Raw genomic sequence first — 20,959 nt, forward strand, 5'->3', positions numbered from 1 at the left:
CTGAAGAGAAATATTCCAGCAACGCATTACCTACAACTTGCACCTAAGCTCAACTATGTATTTTCGCTATTTGTTTGTGTACTTCTATAAACACCTACTTCTCAATACAGATTTACTTACTTCTACATGTAATAACTGTTACAGTACATACTAGTCTGATCAAGTAATTAGAGGTCTACGAACTAGAAGTTGATCTAGAGAGGAGTCTATAGATAGGAGTAGTAAATAAAAACAATAGCATTGGTTTTACGTTATATTAACCAAAGCAAACGAAACGTTTACGAAGCGCTCCAGTCCTGGGCAGAGCCTCCCCACGAGGGGGTGGGTGCGGGGGCCGCTGCCGGAGGGGCGGCGGTGGTGCCCCACTCCTCTTGTACCTGCAAACAAACAAATATTGTTAAAGCATAGAAAACAGAGATTGTCATCATGGGCAATGAGCACATCAGTAGGCACTATAAACAACATGACCACTTTGTCACACTACAGTTGTCACCTAATTGCCACCTACTGCTTGCACAGTGAAACTTGTCTAATGTGTGTTCCCCATGTTCTATTGTTCTGTTGATTTGCTTATTAGAGGAAATTTAACATTAGGCCCTTACATGTAATGTCCAATACCTATCTCTAGTTAGCAAAACTGCAGATAGGTAAAATATAAGGAACGGCCGCTAGTGAAGAAGTCTTAGCGGACTACAACTATTTCTTCCCAAATATTTTAATTCACAGCCAAACAGACTGGCCCAAACTTTTTATTTGTTACTTATACAGTTCATTATCTCTTTTCGCTGGCTACATAAACATACTGTTATGTCATAAGTTGTAGACATACCTGAGCAGCCCAGTCTTCTTGCGCTGGGGGAGCTCCGAAGGACGCGGCCGGTGGTGGCGCGGCGTCTTCAGCCCATGAGGTGACGGGCTCAACTGACTCGTTCCAGTCCTCGTGCACGGGGGCGGGAACCTCCGGCTTCGGTGGTGGGGCAGCCTGGAGAAGAGATATTATTTAAATTTTATGTAGATGGAATGATAGGGGACGTTTAATAAGACCTAAACTAGATTGGTAGATACGCCAATGCAAGAAGGTTGTTGCTACTATTGGTATTCCACCAAACTATTCATCTTCTTTGCTATGCTTTATGATCCTCAAATACTTTAAGGTAAAATCAAAAGTGGGCTGAGCATCATATCTTATAATCTGAATCTCAAAAAAAAAAGACTATCTTCAAAACCAACAAACTGTCTGCAATAACAAATGCCTATCAAGTATGAAGAAGCAGATTTCAAGACTAGCATTGTAGCTATACTTACAACAACTTGCTCCTTGGCCTGCTGTTCCTCCTTCTCGCTCTCTTCAGGGTCGCGGTAGAAGAACAGGTCGACGACGACGTCCCAGCGCTGGTCGCGGGCGAGAACGCCACGCAATCTCAGCACCTCGCGGGCCAAGAGCCACCACATCAGACCGATGGAGTGAGATGACTGTAAGGAATGAAAATTGTTAAGTAAATAAATCATGTCAGTGTATAATGAGAAATCTTCTACATATCGTATATTTTGTATCTTTAGTACTACTGTTAAGAATGAAAAGTATTTTCAAGTAAATAAACCAAGCCAAAAATGTATAATAAGAAATCTGTTTAATGTTTTATTTTGATCATCATCATCACAGCCATCTGCCACTGCTGAACATAGGCCATAGGAACTTTATTTTGATACTGTAGTGTTAATAATTAAAAACTATGATAAACAGAAGGCCTGTAAAAATGTTTATATTCTTATTGAGTCACATCTTTTGAAAGACATATCTGCAACAAGGAACTGATAGTATTTACACCTAACAGTTCCTACTTAGTAGGCCTATAAAACTGCTCATGTTATTATTAACTGTCACATTTTTTATAGGAATATTTACAACAAATTCTCTCCTGAATACAGGATATTCTGTCCTACTTTAATAAGTAATTTGAATCCTAACAGTATGGCAGTTTGAATTTTAGTTACTTAGCAAGTATTATTTATGAATTACTGAAGTTATTATGCTCCAAAACTCACCTTGGTGTTGCATGGGATAGCAATGTCGACGAAACGCAGGGGAGAGTCAGTGTTGCAGAGGGCGATGACTGGAATGTTGACATAGGAAGCCTCAGTAATGGGCTGGTGGTCCTGGGCAGGGTCCAGCACGATCAGGAGACGTGGCTCACGGAACGCAGCTTGGATCTGTGAAAGAAAATTGATTTTTAGAAGACTGTTCTGCAAAATGTATAGTCTTGTGTGAGTTGTGAATAATCAGAATATCTTATAATCATTGCTGTCAGTGGTTCCTTAGTTTGTGTGTCATCATTTAGAGAATTTGTGTTTGATAATGGCAATATAACAAGCTATCTTTAGCTACTTTGGATCTGTGGAAACTAATGCTCAGCATTAATATTTAGCACTTAGTAGATAGAATCTTCAAGATGCTTACCTGGTTAGTGAAGGCACCAGGAGTGAAACGTCCAGCAATGGGGGTAGCTCCGGTGTGTGCGGCGAACTTGAGCACAGCGCGCTGTCCGAAGGGACGAGACGAGATGACGAACACGTCGGCGGGGTTCTCGATAGCGACAACCGCGCGGGCAGCCAGCACCAGCTTCTCCCAAGTACGGCGCAGGTTGATTACGTGGGTGCCATCAGCGCGGCGCTTGTACACGTACGTTTCCATCTACAAAACATTATTTTGATGTTTTAAATCACGAAAATACTAAGTTTCAGGTTGTTAAGAGAGTTATTTGCTCAGTTGGGAGAATGGATCGTCAATATAATCAGACAAATAATATGGAACGGATTCTTGGCTCATCATGTTTGCATGTTATTTTCACTTTCTAGGTTATGTTTCGTATGTTAGTGAACCCACCTGGAAGTTGACATTTTCCGACCCAAGGTGGGTCGTTGCCGCCAGCATCTTGGTGACATCCTCCTCGTTGAGGGCGAGTATGTCTAATCCTCCCGACATCGTTGCGTTTAAATGAGTTACGGCTAAACCTAAAACAAAAATGTGATACCGCTATACAAAAATACTTTACATTTCGGCTAAGCGAAGTATTCCTCTTCAGCTTTATATAAATAGTATGGAGATTTTGTGAAAGATTTATTTTATAATTAAAGATTTAAGAAGTACTTACGCGTATAATGCCACTGGGAGGCGAAATGGACATAAAAGAACTGTCAAATTCTTGTGTCAGTACAATCAACAAATTTTGACAGCTTTGTGCACCTACACATAACTTCATGGTTATTGCTGCTTCTTTCTACCAGCCACGACACTGTAGAGTTGAAAAGAGATGAACAAAGTTCAGCCCATTGACATATAATAAGCTCGATGGTTCAGCCCATGTTCAGCCCAGCCACGTTCCCACAGATTCACCACGAAAACAGATATAACAAAAAAGGCAATAAGGTGGTGTAGTTGCCATTATGATAGCTAAATATTTTTGTAAAGTTCATCTTTCTCTAGCTGTATAAAAAAAGCTAGGATATATTGTATGCATATTTAAATCCTATCCCATGGCAAAGTAACTACTGCGCGGATCTATCGGTCATAAAGTTAAGGAACGCTTGGCGCGGTCGATCCGCGGACGGGTGATAATCATGTCTATGACGAGCTTCACCGTGTTTCAGAAGGCACGATAATTTGTTAGTCCCTGCTTTCATTTGAATATCTTTGGCATTCGCGAGTTGACGCTAGTAGTCAGAACTATATATGTAGCTTCTTTAAATGATGTCTGAGTATCTAAATATAAACTACAATAAGTATGTATAATTTATAAATGTTACTTGTACCGCTACGGATAGGAACCATGTAAATATTTGAATTTAAATCAAGCTAAGTACCTATATTCAAAATAAGCTACGCTTGAAAAAAGGCCGTTAAACTGTAAGTAGGTACTTATTGTATATTCTAACACCTGTTACAATCTAATAAAATATTTCGCGCTCTCCCCGCTTGGGCGTTTTTATTACGTACCTACTTTGATTTTTTAAAGTAAAATAAGTTTTTCAAAAAACCACATTGTTTTGCTTATCAGATAACAACCTAGGTTATTCACAATGAACTACACACAGACTTTTTTCTTGCGTGCGTAAGTAGTAGGAACTCGTCCAAAAGTTGTAAAATTTTTAAATCTTTTCATAACTTATATAAGTCATGATGCATAGAATAGAGCCTGGTGACAGTGAAGTCTTAAGGATTTATCACACTGGATGCGTTCTGCGGACTGCGGTCAGGTCTGGCGGAGGCTCAGCCCGCATCATGTATGAACAACATTGTCGGTCGGTATCAATATATTTTATATAGAATGCAATCTGACCGTTTGAGATATATGTACATATAGACATACTAGCTTCCGCCAGCGGCTTCGCCCGCGTGGTGTGTTGATAAAAAGTAGCCTATGTGTTAATCCAGGGTATCACCTATCTACATACAAAATTTCAATCAAATCGGTCCAGCCGTTTTTGCGTGATTGAATAACAAACATACATCCATACATTCTCACAAACTTTCACATTTATAATATAAGTAGGATTTACATACAATATACATGATGCGGGCTGCGTTCACTTTGACCTGACCGCAGGCCGCAGAACGCATCCAGTGTGACAATCCTTTAGCTTATGGTCCTTTATAATCCTGTTTTTCTCTTTGGGTCCAGTCACAACATCTCACTCCCTTCGCTCACGTTTTTTGTTAATTTGACCTATGTTTACAAACCGGAGTCAGGCCAACAGCAACACTGGGTATCTCGGGTAACTGTGGAAAGGGGGTAGTAGGAAGTCACTCCATGTAAAACACCAGTACATAACTACACCCGGTTTAACCGGAAGTCAACCCCTACATAGTTGGGAAAAGGTCAGAATATCGCGAGCTGCTGGCGGTGCGGCTGTCTTGACCCGCGTCACTCGGAATTTAAATTAGTAATGTACAGCTTGGCAAAAAAGAGTGTGGAATAAATGAGGTCAGCACTATCGCACCTGTGGCAACCCGGAATACTACGACTCACAGATTTTGATATTTGTTATTTTTGGAGATATTCAATCCTAAGTAGGCGATGTCCCTGGGATACTTCAATGTCCAGTATTAACGATGTTAACAATTTTTATTTGATTTTGATTTTTAGTTCCAACTGTCACCGCGTCAGACTCTTTTTTGCCAAGCTGTAATATATGTCCTGCGGAGTCAGCCTTCGAGAACGGTCGCCATGATCGGAAAGCGAGCTCGACCCCAAATTTTTTCGATATAAATTAATAGGCTTTTCTAAAAGTGTGATTTATTTTACATTAAAAAAATCGGTAATAATTGCTAATATTCTGGTAGCACCGAAAGGAACAGTCAGTTTTTCAGTGTGGCAACATAACATTATACTTTTGTGACTGGTGATGTGACTGATGTGTGGCCTGTGAACGGAGATTATTTTTTCCGTATCGGCATTCTATCATACTAATTTTAGATTGTTCTGTAAGACAATACATACATTATGATTACTTTACTTCCCTGACCTCAAGCGTTGATAAAAGTTTGTATACTTAGTGAGTTATTTTGGTATTCGGTGACATTTTAGTGAAGTGCCTAATTTGATCATGGAGGCTATAGCAAAACACGATTTCAATGCAACTGCAGATGATGAGCTCAGCTTTAGGAAGAATCAAGTCCTCAAGGTACGTGGGCATAGACCGAATCGAAGTGCATCGAATTTAACATAGTTAAATGACAGGTTCTTTCTAGAATTTTTGATATTACAGATACTAAACATGGAGGACGATATGAACTGGTACAGGGCTGAATTAGACGGCAAAGAAGGACTTATTCCTAGTAATTATATTCAAATGAAAAGTCACAGGTAAACACTTGCACTCAGTAAAGATTGTTTGTATTTCTAATAATAGCTTTACATAAATCGTACCTATTAATTTCGCTTGTAAAAACAAGACTAGATAGGTATTTATGTTTAGAATAACAAGATCCCGTTGTGTATCTCGTAAATCTTTATTATTTTACAACATGTTGTAATAAAACATACATCACAAAGTATTTTCTACCTGTGTAAACTGCAGGTGTGTAACACTACAGGAATGAAACTTATTGGAAACATTATTTTCATCCAAGAATCTGTGAGAGGTTATACTTACTTTACTTACATTTGTTATAAATAAACTACAGAGAAAACTCATTGTTTTAACAAAGAAGGTGATAGTTAAGTTACAATGTTCAAATAAGATCTATAAAAAGAACAATAACATACACAACTATCTCGCTATTCATATTCTTTGAATAAGGCATATAGGTACTATTTATTGCTAAAGTTTTAATAGTTGTAAACATTTTGAAAGCCATAGACAACTTTGAGGTCAGCTCTAAAACAAAACCTCATTTTTAGCTGGTATTATGGAAGAATCACAAGAGCAGATGCAGAGAAACTTCTAGCAAATAAACCAGAGGGTGGTTTTTTGATAAGAATCAGTGAATCAAGCCCCGGTGACTTCTCCTTATCTGTAAAGTAAGTTGTTTCCTTATGTGCATGCATGGTTATCTAACGTTGTTATAGTTCTCAGAATATTCTTTCCAATAGAATTATTAATACTGTGAGTCACTCTGTATGATTTAATATGAGTACAGTTGTCAATGTTGCAATTTGATGTAGAATGAATTATTGGCCTGATTGATGGGTGATTTATGAGTAAACTTTACTTTTGGTAGGGTTAAACTAAATGTTTTGAGCTTTGGTTGTGTCAGCATTCATAATGCTTCTATGTGCCATTTAAATTGAACCCATATTAAACATAATAGCAGCCAATTTTAAAATGCTCCTTAATTTTTGCATGATGCTGAATCCCAGTTCAACTCTTCCTGTCCTAAGCAAGGTTTTTCTTTGTATTGTTTTCCTACTTTATGTTAATTGCAAAAGCATTATACTTACTTTGTTAGCGGATATAAATACTTAAAAAGTTTGAGATAGCAGTAGTACACATCTATGATTGAGTTAATTGAAAGCTTTGTATATGCTATATATTTGTATATTCCAATAATGTAACAGTAGCCACACCAATTCATGATTGCAATATGTTGTTGTTGTTATCAACAAAACTGTATCTATTCACTGAATTCCAATTAGCATCATAGTTGCACACATTCTTATAGAATCATTATTTACCTAATATTGCCAGTACTATGTTTTTCATTCTGTAAGAATTTACACAAGAGTTGATGGCCTTCTTCTTATAAATTTTCTTATAATTTCTTCTTATAATTATATTGGGCTTCGTAATTAGATTGATGTAATAAATGTTGTTCATAACTTCTATTATAATCTCCATAAGATCCAGTTCTTGAAAAAGTACAACCGTGCAGCAGTTGATGTTTACCTGTATATAATAGTTCTTTATGAAATAAATACCTTTGACTTTTACTAAGAAGTAACCACCATAAATATGAGAGGAGAATCAGCATCAAGAAAAGAAATAACAATGCACGCTGCATTAATCCCTCGATACTCTGCAACTCTTTTTAAATGCAGCTGCCAATGAATTCCAATGATCTTCCAATGCTTACTGTATCTTTTATCAGACTATTCTCTTTAGTTTCCCTCTCATATAGAGGGCACATCCACTTCTCATTCCCATATAAAAGTAGCCTCATTGTCACAGCCTAAAACATCCACTGCTAGACAAAGGTCTCCTCCGAAGCGGGTTGATATACCCATACTCACCAATCAGGGCCTGCATGTTGTTGAACTCACTAAGGGATATTTTCAGCTTCGGAGATACTGCCGCCCATCTCTAAGAAAGGCATTTAATAGGTATTCTTCTTGCATACAATCCTGATGAATATATAAGCTATGTGAATTACTGCTAAGTTTCATCAACAAGCCCAGTAGTTTTTGTGTGAAATAGTAACATACATCCATACATTTAAACTTTCACATTTATCATATTAATTTGAAATGTGATATGACTTACATAATGAAAAGTATAAGTAAATACTTAGCAACCTGTTTTTAAGACCAACATCATTAGACCCAGATGTCAAACATAAAATATGTTCATAATGAAGATTGGGATTCATTTATCTATCTCTATTCTAGGTACTGAATCATTGATAGGTACATGTACAAAGTATTTAAGACATGTGACTGATTAAGTTGAGCATTTCTATAGTTCGGCCATTCAGAGAATGCGTTCCTGACACGTCGCGATTGAACTGACGACGTAACTTTGCAATGGCGTTGCAGTTACGATAAAAATATTTTTGCTGGTTGTTTACCGTTTTAACAATTGAGGAGCATTAAAACAACATTATTATATCAATAATCAATGAACGTAGTTACGTCGTCAGTTCAATCGCGACGTGTCAGGAACGCATTCTCTGAATGGCCGAACTATAACCAGTGTACAAATACTGCTAGAGCATTTTTTATTTTTTGAATAGATCTTAAACAAAGTTGCAATTAATTATATAACAATACAATTTATACACTGTGTTATAGTTGCATAATGCATAGAAGGTTACATACACTATAGATTATGTTTTATTGACAAAATTAAAACAATACCCCTCTTAGTATAGTGTTTACACAAGAACTAAGGTCAGCTAATAATAAATGGCGCAACTATAGGAATGTTGTTATTATTTCTTATCATGACTTTCTTATTGACTGTTTAGATTACAGGCTTTGTTTATTATGAGGACTCTGAGTGAGGACATGCTCTTAAATTATCGAGGAATTTTCAAGTGGATTTCTAACAGTGATAAGAATCCTAACTGCATGGGCCATGGTGACATCACGATACAATGATGATGATTTTAGTTCAAATAATTGACGGTGATGTTATAGGCCTTCCTAAGCTTCCACATCTCACCTGCAATAATTAAAATGTCATATAAAGCCACAAGTCTGCTGAATATTGCCTTAAAATTACCTCATCAGACGAACTTAGTTATATATAATTACACGCATGTTAAACAACGATTCCTTTTTCGTTCCTCCCACAGTTAATAAATTCCGCGTTCGTGATTTACTTATTTCTTTATAAGCTTATTGTCAAATAATCAATAGGTCAATAGCAAAGTGGTTCATGTGAGGCGACGCACAACAAACAATTTCATTACAGTTTAAATTGGTAGTTAATAAAAAAATAAAGTTTGCGCCTTAGCCGCTCGGGAGCGCGCATGACTCACCAACTATCTAGAGACGTTTTATTTTGTCTTGAATTTGTCTTGGCGGGTTGTATTAGTCATATTATTCATCTCTACACAGCTAACGTTGCTTCGACAGGTGATTTGATTATGAGTTTTTCTGCTTTAACGTTAAACATATTTTTGTGTTATTCTCAGACTTCATGATTGATTCATTAGATTTCATGTTCCAAGAATTACCTTCTGTTATTTTGGCACCAAATGAAGCCTTTTAGCGTTTTAACGAAACGAATATAATATTTTATGAAGTTCTGGCATAATGATATGGTCACGTCATTTGCATCCTTGACCTGTGCTATTGAACCGATCGTTTACCCCGTATTAAGTTGCCAAGTGGAGAACAGTAGAAAAATAGTTATGTGATTAATGTAACGGGGAAATCCGCGCCGTAATTATACTTACAAATTAATTGTAAATATACATATCTGAAGACAGGTCATAGTGTTCGTAAAGTTTTCTCTATTTAAAACCTGTTTCCTGTCAAATAGTATGAATCAGCGGTACTGAGATTGCGCTGAAACCAGTTTTGGGCTATAGATTTTAACACGGGCCTCTTAAAATATAGTTATCGGACGATATATTTCATGCAGGAATTTTCTTGGAATTAACCTGAAATACACAATAATTGATATTTTTCAACGCCCATACGGGTAGGACATTCGATCCGAAGTTCAAAATGACTACAACTGCTTGGTACAGGTAAGTACTTGGTTCAGCTGCTTGCAACGAATGTTTGTAGCAGATGACCAGACTAAAATATGCTTACAATCTCCTACACGTTCATGAATAAATAAACAGTAAAATTCCTTATAATCGTTTCTCAAAAATTTTCCTCAAGTTTTCAAACAGAAAATATAATGAATAAGGTTATTAACCCGTTCACGGAAAATGGGTTCTGCGAGCAATACCCCCTTTTTGACATATTAATAAGCCATAATTTCTCCACATACCGAGAAAGTTTGCTGCTCTGCTTATTCTAATGGCATTTCGTATTTACGCGAATATATGGAAAGTAGAAAACTTGAATGACCCGTGAAACAGTCCCTAACCGGTTTCAGCTCAAACCATGCATTATTTTATACGACGATATTCTCGGGTTAACGCCTGACATTCGATATGTCGACCTTACCGTTCCCATTTTCGAATTCGGTTACAGCTATATTACGTCATCAAGTTCAATTAGTTCCACAAATATTTGGTCGGTGTTTATTAGAAGATCGACACGATTTCAAATCAGTCCGTACGCAAGCACGTGAAGCCACGCCCTAGAGTCCTGTTTGAGCTGCCAAAATTCTTATCAAAACCAAGTTTAGCACAAGTATGTAGGGGTCAAATGTTGCTAAAATTGCATTTTATCGCTATCAGCCAGGCCAAATTAATGAAGATTAAAATTCACCTTGCACAATGCCGGTCGGGTATTTTTTGCCTACATAACTTTGACAAGCTTATGGATTCAAATTGTAACTTTGATTAGCGTAGGAACTTGAGTATGGTCAGTAAACATCTTTGATCCGTGATATTTTCATACATTTTACCCCAAACATATGCAAAATAACTTTTCATTTCCTATGTAACAAAAGCATCTTATATTACAGTCCTAATTTAGCAAAAGTTTTGTTAGGTTTAATGTTTATAACTTGTCGTAATTTGGGTTTAAAGCCAAATATTGGCAGGCGATATAATATTGCTGCCCTTTTCCTTGAGTATAAAATTCTTAATTTTATCACTTCTTTATATGACATATTTGATGACTATCCTCAGATGTCCGGATGGAGTGCAACATTTCAAAGTGCTTCGGGACGCGTCCAGCAAATTTTTCTTGTGGGTGGTGAAGTTCAACTCTCTCAACGAACTGGTAGATTACCACCGCACTGCGTCAGTGAGCCGTCTGCAAGATGTCAAGCTCCGGGATGTCGTTCCTGAAGAGGTGAGTTCACTTATCGATGATTACAGGCTTAGTAAACAGTTTGTCAAGACCGTTGTATAAGAATCAGTCATCAAACAACATGGGTCGTTCTAAGCTCAATTCTACATAGAACGCACATCTAGTACAGATGTCCTGTTAAAATTTTAGTCATACCAAACTACTGTGCTTTTCTTGCCCCTGACTCGATCCTCACGTCTACAACCCTAGACAAGAATTTGTTGTATGCGATTCTAAAAATAATGTAAACTGTCTACTTTCGTACGCATACCGGTTTAGTGTCAGGATTGCAGCAATTTGTGCTTCCCGGGATGATTCATCATGAATAACAATAGTACTTTACGGATGCTTACGTATTTGCAATATTACAAACTACTTGTACCTACTGCTACCATTACCTTTTTAATAAATTCCTTGTAGTGGTTTTTCCCTTTAGAAAAATATTCTTGCGGTAATATCACCCTTATTACTTACAGTTGTTTACGATATTTGGTTTATAATCAGCTGTTTCCCACGGTTTCACCCGCGTTCTGAGAGAACTGCTTCCCGAACCTAGGGTACAAAGTAGCCTATATGTTATTTGTTAGCGAGCTACATTACTGCCAATTTCTGTAGCTTTTGGATGAAACAGTAACAAATTTCCGCACATCCAACGCTTTCACGTGTCATGTGATATTACCTCGTTGGTCGAGTGGTCGAGAAAAGGCTTGATCCTCCCGATAGTGCTATTGGGTTTTCCCGTCAACAACTTCTCATTGCCAGCCCGACGTCTAAATGTGTGCCAGTTATTGGTAATACTCACATATATAACAAATGTAGGCTATTTGTTTATTATCTCGCGAAATAATATGGTAGAAAGATAAATGAGTGCCACAGGGAAGTCAGACGTAATTTATAAAGGTATTTCGATTATATTCTTTGTTTAAAATTCACATTTCTAGTAAAAGCAACAGTTGAGATTGTTAGTAAAACTTTTCAGTAGTTGGTAACGTAAAAAATATCTGGTAGCTCACCGCACGGCCAGTATTTACGAATGCGGTAAAAAGAGATATTTTATGTGACCTAACACAGCTGGCTTAAATCTCGGCGTTCTTGTATATTTTAGACTGGAATCTTGCCGTTCAATCCCTAGGCTATTGCACAAGACAAGTTGCTTGTGTAATAGCTTGGGAAAAGATATTATCCGATATTAGCACCCATTCTTTACCAGTTGAGACTGTTAGCTGAATTCAACTCTGTTTCAATATGAGTACGAAGAAGCGAATGTCTCCGGGTTTATAAACTTGCATAATTTTGTAACCTCTGAATTCTTGGGTTACTCTATGTATGGGAGTTCTATATCGATCCCGGACAGAACCAGTTTATTATGACGGATTAGGAAAATTTGTAAGAGCTTTTCCTAAATCAAGGATACAAGTGCCGTAATGTCGACCACAAAAATATTTTAAACCTTAAATCATACCGACTGCGAAAACAACTCGTTTGTTTTTTCGTTTTCACGGCTACACCACTGAATCTGCATGAAATTGGGTATGCAGATAAATTCAAACCTGGACAAGGGCGTATGATATTTTTTATTCGGTTTTTTCATACAGTGGATATTTCAGTACAATGCAAAGGGGACATCTGGTGTTTCTATACGGCACATAGACACTTACTAAGTTGCTAAAGCGTACATTGATGAGAAACATTAGCTACAGATATGGTAAATCACGCGGAGACGACCTTTAAAAAGTAGGTAAAGAGAAAAAGCTAGACAGCTGTGATCACTTCATTACCGTGTAGTCATAGCCTTCCCTAAGTAGGCAATTGATGCCCTCATCTTAATAGATAGGTACTGCGCACGATAAGTTTATTGCAATTTTATTCGATTTCATATCTGCGGGTATATACCATTAACATTTTTAATTTACAGAAATAACATTATTTAAAAAACAGTTTAATAAATTGCCTTTTGTTAAACTTTGCGTAACCTTTGCTTCTCAACAAATACAAAGAATAAGTCTTCATTACACGAAATGTTAAGTTAACAAAATACTTCCCACGGGAATAACGAAAATATTCTCCATTTATAACGAAAGTTAAGAGAAAGGATATCAAACAGAAACATGAGGAAAATTCCCCCTTTTGTAGTCCCGTCTCTATTAGCGCGATTTATACACGTTCAATACATTTATGTGTGGAACCGCGCTCTGTCTATGTAAATAATGCGGCCGCTGTGACCCTGATAAGTAACGAAAATAACCCGGTCACTGCGTGTTCCTATAATCTCGGTTACTAGTAGTAGCCTCTGCCTCCGATTGATACGAGTGGGACGATGTTAGTACAAACGGGAATTTTTATACACCAGTGTCCTCAAATGGATCATTTTAAACGTTGACGTTTGCGCCACTTCCTGGCTTCAAATGTACTTTATATTATTGAGCAAATATTTCAATTAATTGGATATGTGTTCAAGATTTTATTAGGTAAATATTTCAATTAATTGGATTTGTGTTTCCTAGTTACCGTAACACTTTTTAAATTTTATAACCAATTATGGTAACGCTTTAGGTAATCGCATAAGCCTATAAAACTTTCTCTAGACTGGGTTTTTCAATCGGTACATTTTACTGTTTCCATTATGTATAGCTTTGCTTTTATAAAATGTTCTTGGAAGCAAAAACCGGGCTCATTATACGCGCTCTTGTTTTTCTAACGTTAGCGTCATCGATACTGCCCCAATACATGTGCAATGCAGATTTTTTGTTTTCATAAATAATGGGCGAACACAATATCGAAGCGAGCGATACCACTATTTAATCAAGTCTGAACAACTTTGTAAATGGCTTTTTCATGCTTTTTGAATGATACTGGAATATTTTGTTTATCAGTCTAATGTTACATTTTTAGATGATCAATTTATCAACTTTTACCAGAATCTTACTTTAATTTGTTGTTACATATTCAGGCCTTTTGAGAGGTCCTATGTCAGCTTGAAACGCATGCTTATGGAGAATGACGTGACATTTTTCACCCTCGTGTGAGTTATTTTTGGAGCTGATTTTGAACGGAGTATGATGATACCATATCTCAAAGCCATATCGTTACCATACTCTGAAGTCACTTAGGTTTTTACTCGATTGTGAAGTTTTTACAGCAAATTAGCTACATACGCCGCACGTAAAACAATAAAATGCTTGCACTTTGAAGCCACCGGCTGTCTCGTGCACATATCTGCACATTTCAAATACACTGAGAAAGAAGAAACTAGAAAACCTCCACTATTGTTTACGCCAAACATTATAATAAGTAAGGCAAAAGCAGCTCATTTAACTCACATGCACACGCATTAATGATAATGTACGTCACAATAAGTTCTGAAGTTTTCCCACGATGAGTTAACGGGCCATCGCATTTCATTGGATGATAACTGAATACATTACTGTGACTCATTGTAGGTATTGCGTATTTGGATGTACTTTTTCGAAGCATCGACCCTCAATAAGGAAAGTGAAAATTTTGTCACAGGTTTCGCACGTTTGTGCCGTATTAAGCCCCTTTTACTAATTAGTGACGCGTGTTAAGAATACTTGAGCACTTTTGTGAGTCATTTGAACTATTTGACTGTTTATGTAGTGTAGTATACCTATATAGAAATGGTAGTGTCCACTTCCTATAATAGAGAAGTAAGGGCTCCTACAACCCTCCAGCAATGGACAGGAAGAATCATATTTGTGTGTTACGAATATGGGCCGCCCCATATACCACCCCAACTTGACTCGTAAGTCAAACAAACATCTTTAATTGCGTTAATAAATCCTTTTAACTCCCCAGTTAATTACAATTCCAGCACACTTTTACTATAACGACTTGTTTGTTCTGAGTGCTGAACTTCTAATTCATACCAACACTTAGTTAATTGGATCTATTCAATTAATTTTCGTAATTGGTACCTGAATGTGTTCGCACCATTTTGTTAATGACTCCAGTTGGTTTCACATGTTTGAACAAACATTTGTGGTCGAGTGCTGGTTAATTAACTAAAATTTTAACTAATATGTGCTCAATATGTTTAAAATTAAAATATTTATTTCATATACTAAAAAGTAGATTTTGCTATAGTTCCTGGTTGTCTTTTGCCAATCTAGAAACCAGAATTACCAGTTGACCCAGTTTTGCCAGGGGTTACTGCGTAGCCCACTTTTGAGGGGTTGTGAAGGTCATTTTACCAGTTGCTTTTACAATAGTTCATTTTAAATAATTGTTACATTTTAAGACTCTTCTACAAAATAGTTCTTGCAATAACAGTATTGTTAATGTTTTGTAGACTTATTGACTACAATGTATAAACTATAAATTATAATAATATGCGCTATAAAGCACAAGTGCGTAAAACCAATAAATAGCTTGTGCCAGTAGATCCACTTAGTAACACTAACTATTGTCATACACATATTCTGATTTAATATCAGTTTTTGTTCTTCTCAATAATAAGACTGAGGCTTATCTTACTATACTTCGGCCGTTCAGAGAATGCGTTCCTGACACCTATCAGTTAGTCACGACTAGTGATGGGCACAACATAACACTGAGTTCGTTACCGTTCCTTCAAAATGAACCGCCGCATTATTTTAAGATTATTTTCGTTTTAAATTGGCGGAATCATTTGTTTTATATTTTAGTTATTTAAGTGGAAACCAAAAAAAGGTAATATTCATATAATAAAATTGTTTTATTTATTCTTTGTTACAAGTACATTGAATTGAATGTGCGAACAGAATATTAATCAGACTCCGATTTGCTTGAGGAGGTGGTGTCTTCATCATCATCTTCGCCTACATGTATAATTATATTATTATCAATAACAGAATCAATCCTGATATCTCGGTCTAACAAAAGCCGGGTAATCAAATAAAAACAGATCGAAAACACTTGAAAAACGTGGTCTATGCGCACGAAACGACAACGGACTAGGGACACGAAAAAAGTATCGATGCTTTGTGGTATCGAGTACATTCCAGTTCGATACCGATACTTTTATACTCGATACTTTGCATTCGATACTTTTACTCAATAAGTACTTTTTCCCAGGTATCGTATCGAATGAAGAATTTAATTTAACAGCGCTTTCTAGCTCACTACTACTTATAAGCTACTACTTATCGGCACAGGTTTCGCCACTTTCAGTAGATCCCTTAAAACAATGGGAAGATATGAAAGTAGTATTCCCAAAATAATATAAATTGGCACGAGAATATATATCAATCCCTGCGACGTCAGTACCTTCAGAACAATTATTTTCTAAAGCAGGAAGTACCATCACAAAAATTCGAAACCGCTTATCTCCAAAAAGGCTCAACAAACTTCTATTTTTAAGTGACTGTACGGAGGAGGAATGGGATCTTTAATCTACTACGCGGGTGAAACTGTGGGACACTGCTAGTTTTTAGTATACCTCAAATAACTTAATATTGTTTCCTTTTGCTACATTTTCGATTTGTTTCATTCATTCCATTTTCCATTTTTCTATTATTCTATTAAAGTGTACCAATACCATTTGTTTTTTATGTCCTGCTGAACTGAAGTAAAACTGACATTATTTACTGACTGATATTGACCAAGCAAATTTTGATCTAAAAAAGTACTCGATACCTTGAAGTATCGATACTTTTGTTTCGATACTTTAATGAGTACGATACTTTGTTATCGATTCTACTCATGAGTACGATATCGATACTTTTGCTTCGATACCGTGTCCCTACAACGGACGACTGTTTTAGCGTCACAAAATGGCGGCCCATAACGCCATTTGGGGTTACCATTTTTAATCTAAGTATAAAAATGCGGTTTGGTCATAGTTTTATTTTTATATTTCATAAAAGTTATAATTAAGTCTTATAGTCCATTATTTTCTAATTCTTAAAAAGAAAATCAAAACGTATTATTTTATATTATAACTGTATAAGAACAGATTACGATACTTGCCTGTTAATTTTAGCACAGCACTACAAAATATAAACCGCTGACATAACCTTGTAATAGCGCAGTATAGATTTAGAAAAAAATTGTTTACCAAGTTATTTGACACTCAGTTTGGCACAAAATTATAACATTCATTGATTATTGATATAATAATGTTGTTTTAATGCTCCTCAATTGTTAAAACGGTAAACAACCAGCAAAAATATTTTTATCGTAACTGCAACGCCATTGCAAAGTTACGTCGTCAGTTCAATCGCGACGTGTCAGGAACGCATTCTCTGAATGGCCGAACTATATTGTCATAAAATTGCTTTTGAATTTTGACTCCCAATTGTTGAAACTGCTCATTATTGAGGATTAGGGTATTGAGCAGAGCTTTTCTTAGAATTTTGTTTATAAGAATAGATTTTAAAGATTTTACAGTTTATGTGGCATAGATAACGTTAAATATTGCGCTGTACTCGAAATCGCATATGAAGGTCAATTTCCCCTTCACCCCCTACCTGCCCCCGCTGCGAGCGTCATACGAGTATTGATTACTTTATCATCCCTCTCAACTTTAAACTGCGTTGCAGTTTTGAAAGGTCAAAGGACATTCAGTAACCTAGATGTAGTTGTGTTTTAAATCTATACTAATATTATAAAGCTAAAGAGTTTGTTTGTTTGTTTGAACGCGCTAATCTCAGGAACTACTGGTCCGATTTGAAAAATTCTTTCATTGTTAGATAGCCCATTTATCGAGGAAGGCTATAGGCTACTTTATCCGGGTTCGTGCAGAGGTTCCTATGGGATGCGGGTGAAACCGCTGGCAGAAGCTAGTGACACTTATAAAATAGAAGGTGCTTTAAATCACACTCTATTTATTATAAAATGGCAGTAATGAATGTGTAATTCCTGGAAAGCTAGACTCTATTATCTTTGAATTCTAATGAATACTCTATATGCATACAACGTAGACAACACCATGGTCTAGTTATAAATATGTCGATAATCTGAGCTTAGACTTAGAGTGTATCGCTGGCGAGTAAAAACTAAAAAAAAAAACAAGACTTGCTAATAAAAAGGCGGGAATCCATTAAATCCATAGTCTAAATACCCATATCTTGTTATGGCCAGCTATGTCACGGAGTTGGCATATCTTACCTCCTTTTTCAGAGTCACTAGTGATGCGCCTGTTTCTTGAGAAAAATCGGTTTTTATCAAATAACATAGACTAACGGCCGTTTCCAATATTCGATCTATCTGGTATTTTGTTTACTAGAAGTAGATAATTGACATAAATTGTATGGGGGTAATGTTAAAACTAACTCTGGTAAGCAATTCAACACAACAGGTAATAGAATGTTGAAAACGGCAGACTTACGGTCTTTCTTTAGGTATCTATGAATATATGACTAGTTGATCGATAGTAAAGTTCTCGTTTTAATGGATATGATACATGTTCTATTTCAGATGCTGGTGCAAGCTCTGTACGACTTCACTCCGCAGGAGGCCGGCGAGTTGGAGTTCAGGCGCGGTGACGTCATCACGGTCACTGACCGCTCGGATCAGCATTGGTGGCAGGTACGTGATAATATATGTTCTCTTATTTATATGTCAGTTATAACAATCATTTATTCTCGAGGAAACTTGCACTCCATTCACAACAGTTCCTCTCAAACTCCCAACTATAAAAGCAAAAATTATGTGAAGAAAAGCTGCAACAATCTGTCAATGTTCAAAAAGTGAATCAAAATTATGGTTTTGATTGACAGAAATAGTAAAACGACAGACAGTGAAAAACACTTCAAGAATTCAAGAGGGTGGGCAGTTGTTGTCCATGGAGAACACTGGTTCTGATGAATCATGAATCAGTATCAACGTACATTTCTATAGCCGAAAACAAATGTCTAGAATACACTCGATTAATAAGGTCGGGTTTAGAAATAAGAGTATGACGGTTGATGTTCCAGGGCGAGATAGCACACCGGCGCGGCCTGTTCCCCGCGTCGTACGTGACGGCGTACCACTCGTCATAGGAGTCTCGCGCCGCTCGCCCTTGCCTCTCTCCGCCGCTGCCCGCGCCGCCGCCCGACAATGATCACACTACCCTACTACATCATATCAATAACTCAACTAAGTAAAGCTAATACATGAAAACGTTATAGTTTTCTCAGTTTTACTAAACATCATCATTTTTAGCGATTTTAAATTTATCCCTAGGAGTTATTGACAGGGCACCAAGTGTCATCAATGTCTCGCTCGCATGAAGTTTGATTTTTATATAATGTTTTGACGAGTATATGGTGCTTCGTGTTCACAGCTGATTACGATGATTTTATTATAATTAATGTAATAATTTATAACATTTCGACGGTCGTAATCTTTTATGTCCATTTTACTCGTGTGTTGAAACTGCCTTGATTTTTGCAATACTGTAATATGTAATTTGGTAGTACAAAAGTTTTGTGTCGTGTTTCATTGTATTCATATTGTTCTGTGACGAATTTATTGTCCTCTCATTTTAAGTTGGACGATCGCTGCATGAGAGTGAATAATTTTATCCTCGAAAACGTGCCAGAATGTTATTTGTAGTTTTTGAAATATACGTTTAGTAATAAAAGGTGAAAGGGATCAAATCAGTGCATACTGACTGCTCCCTACAAGTATATAGATTTTTTTTATTTGATGTGATTTTTAAAGTATGACCATTATTTATCCCTGTATTAGTCTTTAATGCTCATTATTAAAATATTTACCATTTATACTTTAGTTAAGTGATAATTTTAAGTTCGGTTTACAATTTCGATCTTATTTTTTTTATTATTGGTATACAACAGTGTATAATCTGGTACAGTAATCATGTCGTAGAATATAAATTTGTAGCGTCCTCCAAAAGCTTTGCTCTCGTTAGGTTTAGACCCAATCCACAGTTTGTGTTGCGCACAAGTTACAATGCCGCGAACATTTCATTACTTGGGAATCATCATCATTTCAAATATCGACGATGTTTTATGAACGGATGTATAATAAGCGATGTATTTTATATAATAATATATTGTGTATGTTGTAACACCGCGCTTTTTGATAGCTTTTGACGTGTTAGTTTGACTCAGATTCGTTACCTGTACGTATTTTACCATTTACCGAACGTAATGAAGCAAATAAATGTCTAAAATAAAAAATGTTTAACGTAAATAATTGAATGTTGATAGTGAATTTGGCGAGGTAGTTGCTAGTGACTACAGAACTAATCCGGAGTAACACGACATCGTGACACGCGCCGTGTCATTGTACTTAGTTAGCGTTTAACATTTAGTCAAGACTTGAAATTAATAAAAACTTTGTGTGATCGTTGATCCAATGTAGATATTTATTTTTGTTATTGTATTGTAACCGAAATTACTATATTTATGGAAATACAGAGTTTTTCGTAATCGACGAACTCGCTATCCGTAGGCAGATCAGATCATTAGACGTAAGCGAACATCTCATGTAAGGAGTATTTCACAGTGCATGTTTAACTATAACGTTTAAAGATTTCCCTTTCATCGAAGCATTTAAACTGTGTGTAATTATAGTGTAAGTGTGGTACGGCTCCGTATGCAACGTGCTCGCTATGAATGGTCAACTGTTGAAGTTTGTATTGCGTTACAACACCCGGGAATGCCCCTAAATTGTGCTTATAGCTATAGTGACAAGTAAGTGCATAAAGGCAAGTTTCAATAAATCGGAAGTGCTATAATCTATAATAATCAAATATTTAAATAATTTAAGTTATGATTCTCCAATATTGTGGAAGATGTATAATATTTTTTACTAATAAATTTAATATTATATATTTCTGGTTTTATTCTGGCCTCCCTTCAATGAAA

General features: G+C 36.4%; 2 protein-coding genes across 2 annotated transcripts; one reads left to right on the forward strand and one right to left on the reverse strand.

The window, feature by feature from the left end:
• Positions 1–240: 240 nt before the first annotated feature.
• Positions 241–3,303, reverse strand: LOC124633003 (40S ribosomal protein SA). The gene is made up of 7 exons (XM_047168077.1): positions 3,153–3,303; positions 2,885–3,012; positions 2,459–2,692; positions 2,047–2,211; positions 1,306–1,473; positions 830–982; positions 241–377 (listed from the first exon to the last, which is right to left on the reverse strand). The coding sequence occupies exons 2-7, from the start codon at positions 2,981–2,983 to the stop codon at positions 279–281; spliced, it is 918 nt and encodes a 305-aa protein (XP_047024033.1). The 5' UTR covers positions 2,984–3,012; positions 3,153–3,303; the 3' UTR covers positions 241–278.
• A 2,064-nt stretch (positions 3,304–5,367) lies between these two features.
• On the forward strand, positions 5,368–20,925 carry LOC124633004 (growth factor receptor-bound protein 2). Its single transcript, XM_047168078.1, has 6 exons — positions 5,368–5,682; positions 5,767–5,864; positions 6,402–6,521; positions 10,979–11,144; positions 18,558–18,668; positions 19,058–20,925. Exons 1-6 carry the CDS (start codon positions 5,605–5,607, stop codon positions 19,121–19,123), a joined length of 639 nt encoding a protein of 212 aa, XP_047024034.1. The 5' UTR covers positions 5,368–5,604; the 3' UTR covers positions 19,124–20,925.
• Positions 20,926–20,959: the final 34 nt, after the last annotated feature.

Source organism: Helicoverpa zea, chromosome 9, assembly GCF_022581195.2.
Source record: "Helicoverpa zea isolate HzStark_Cry1AcR chromosome 9, ilHelZeax1.1, whole genome shotgun sequence".
NCBI classification, from domain to species: domain Eukaryota; kingdom Metazoa; phylum Arthropoda; class Insecta; order Lepidoptera; family Noctuidae; genus Helicoverpa; species Helicoverpa zea.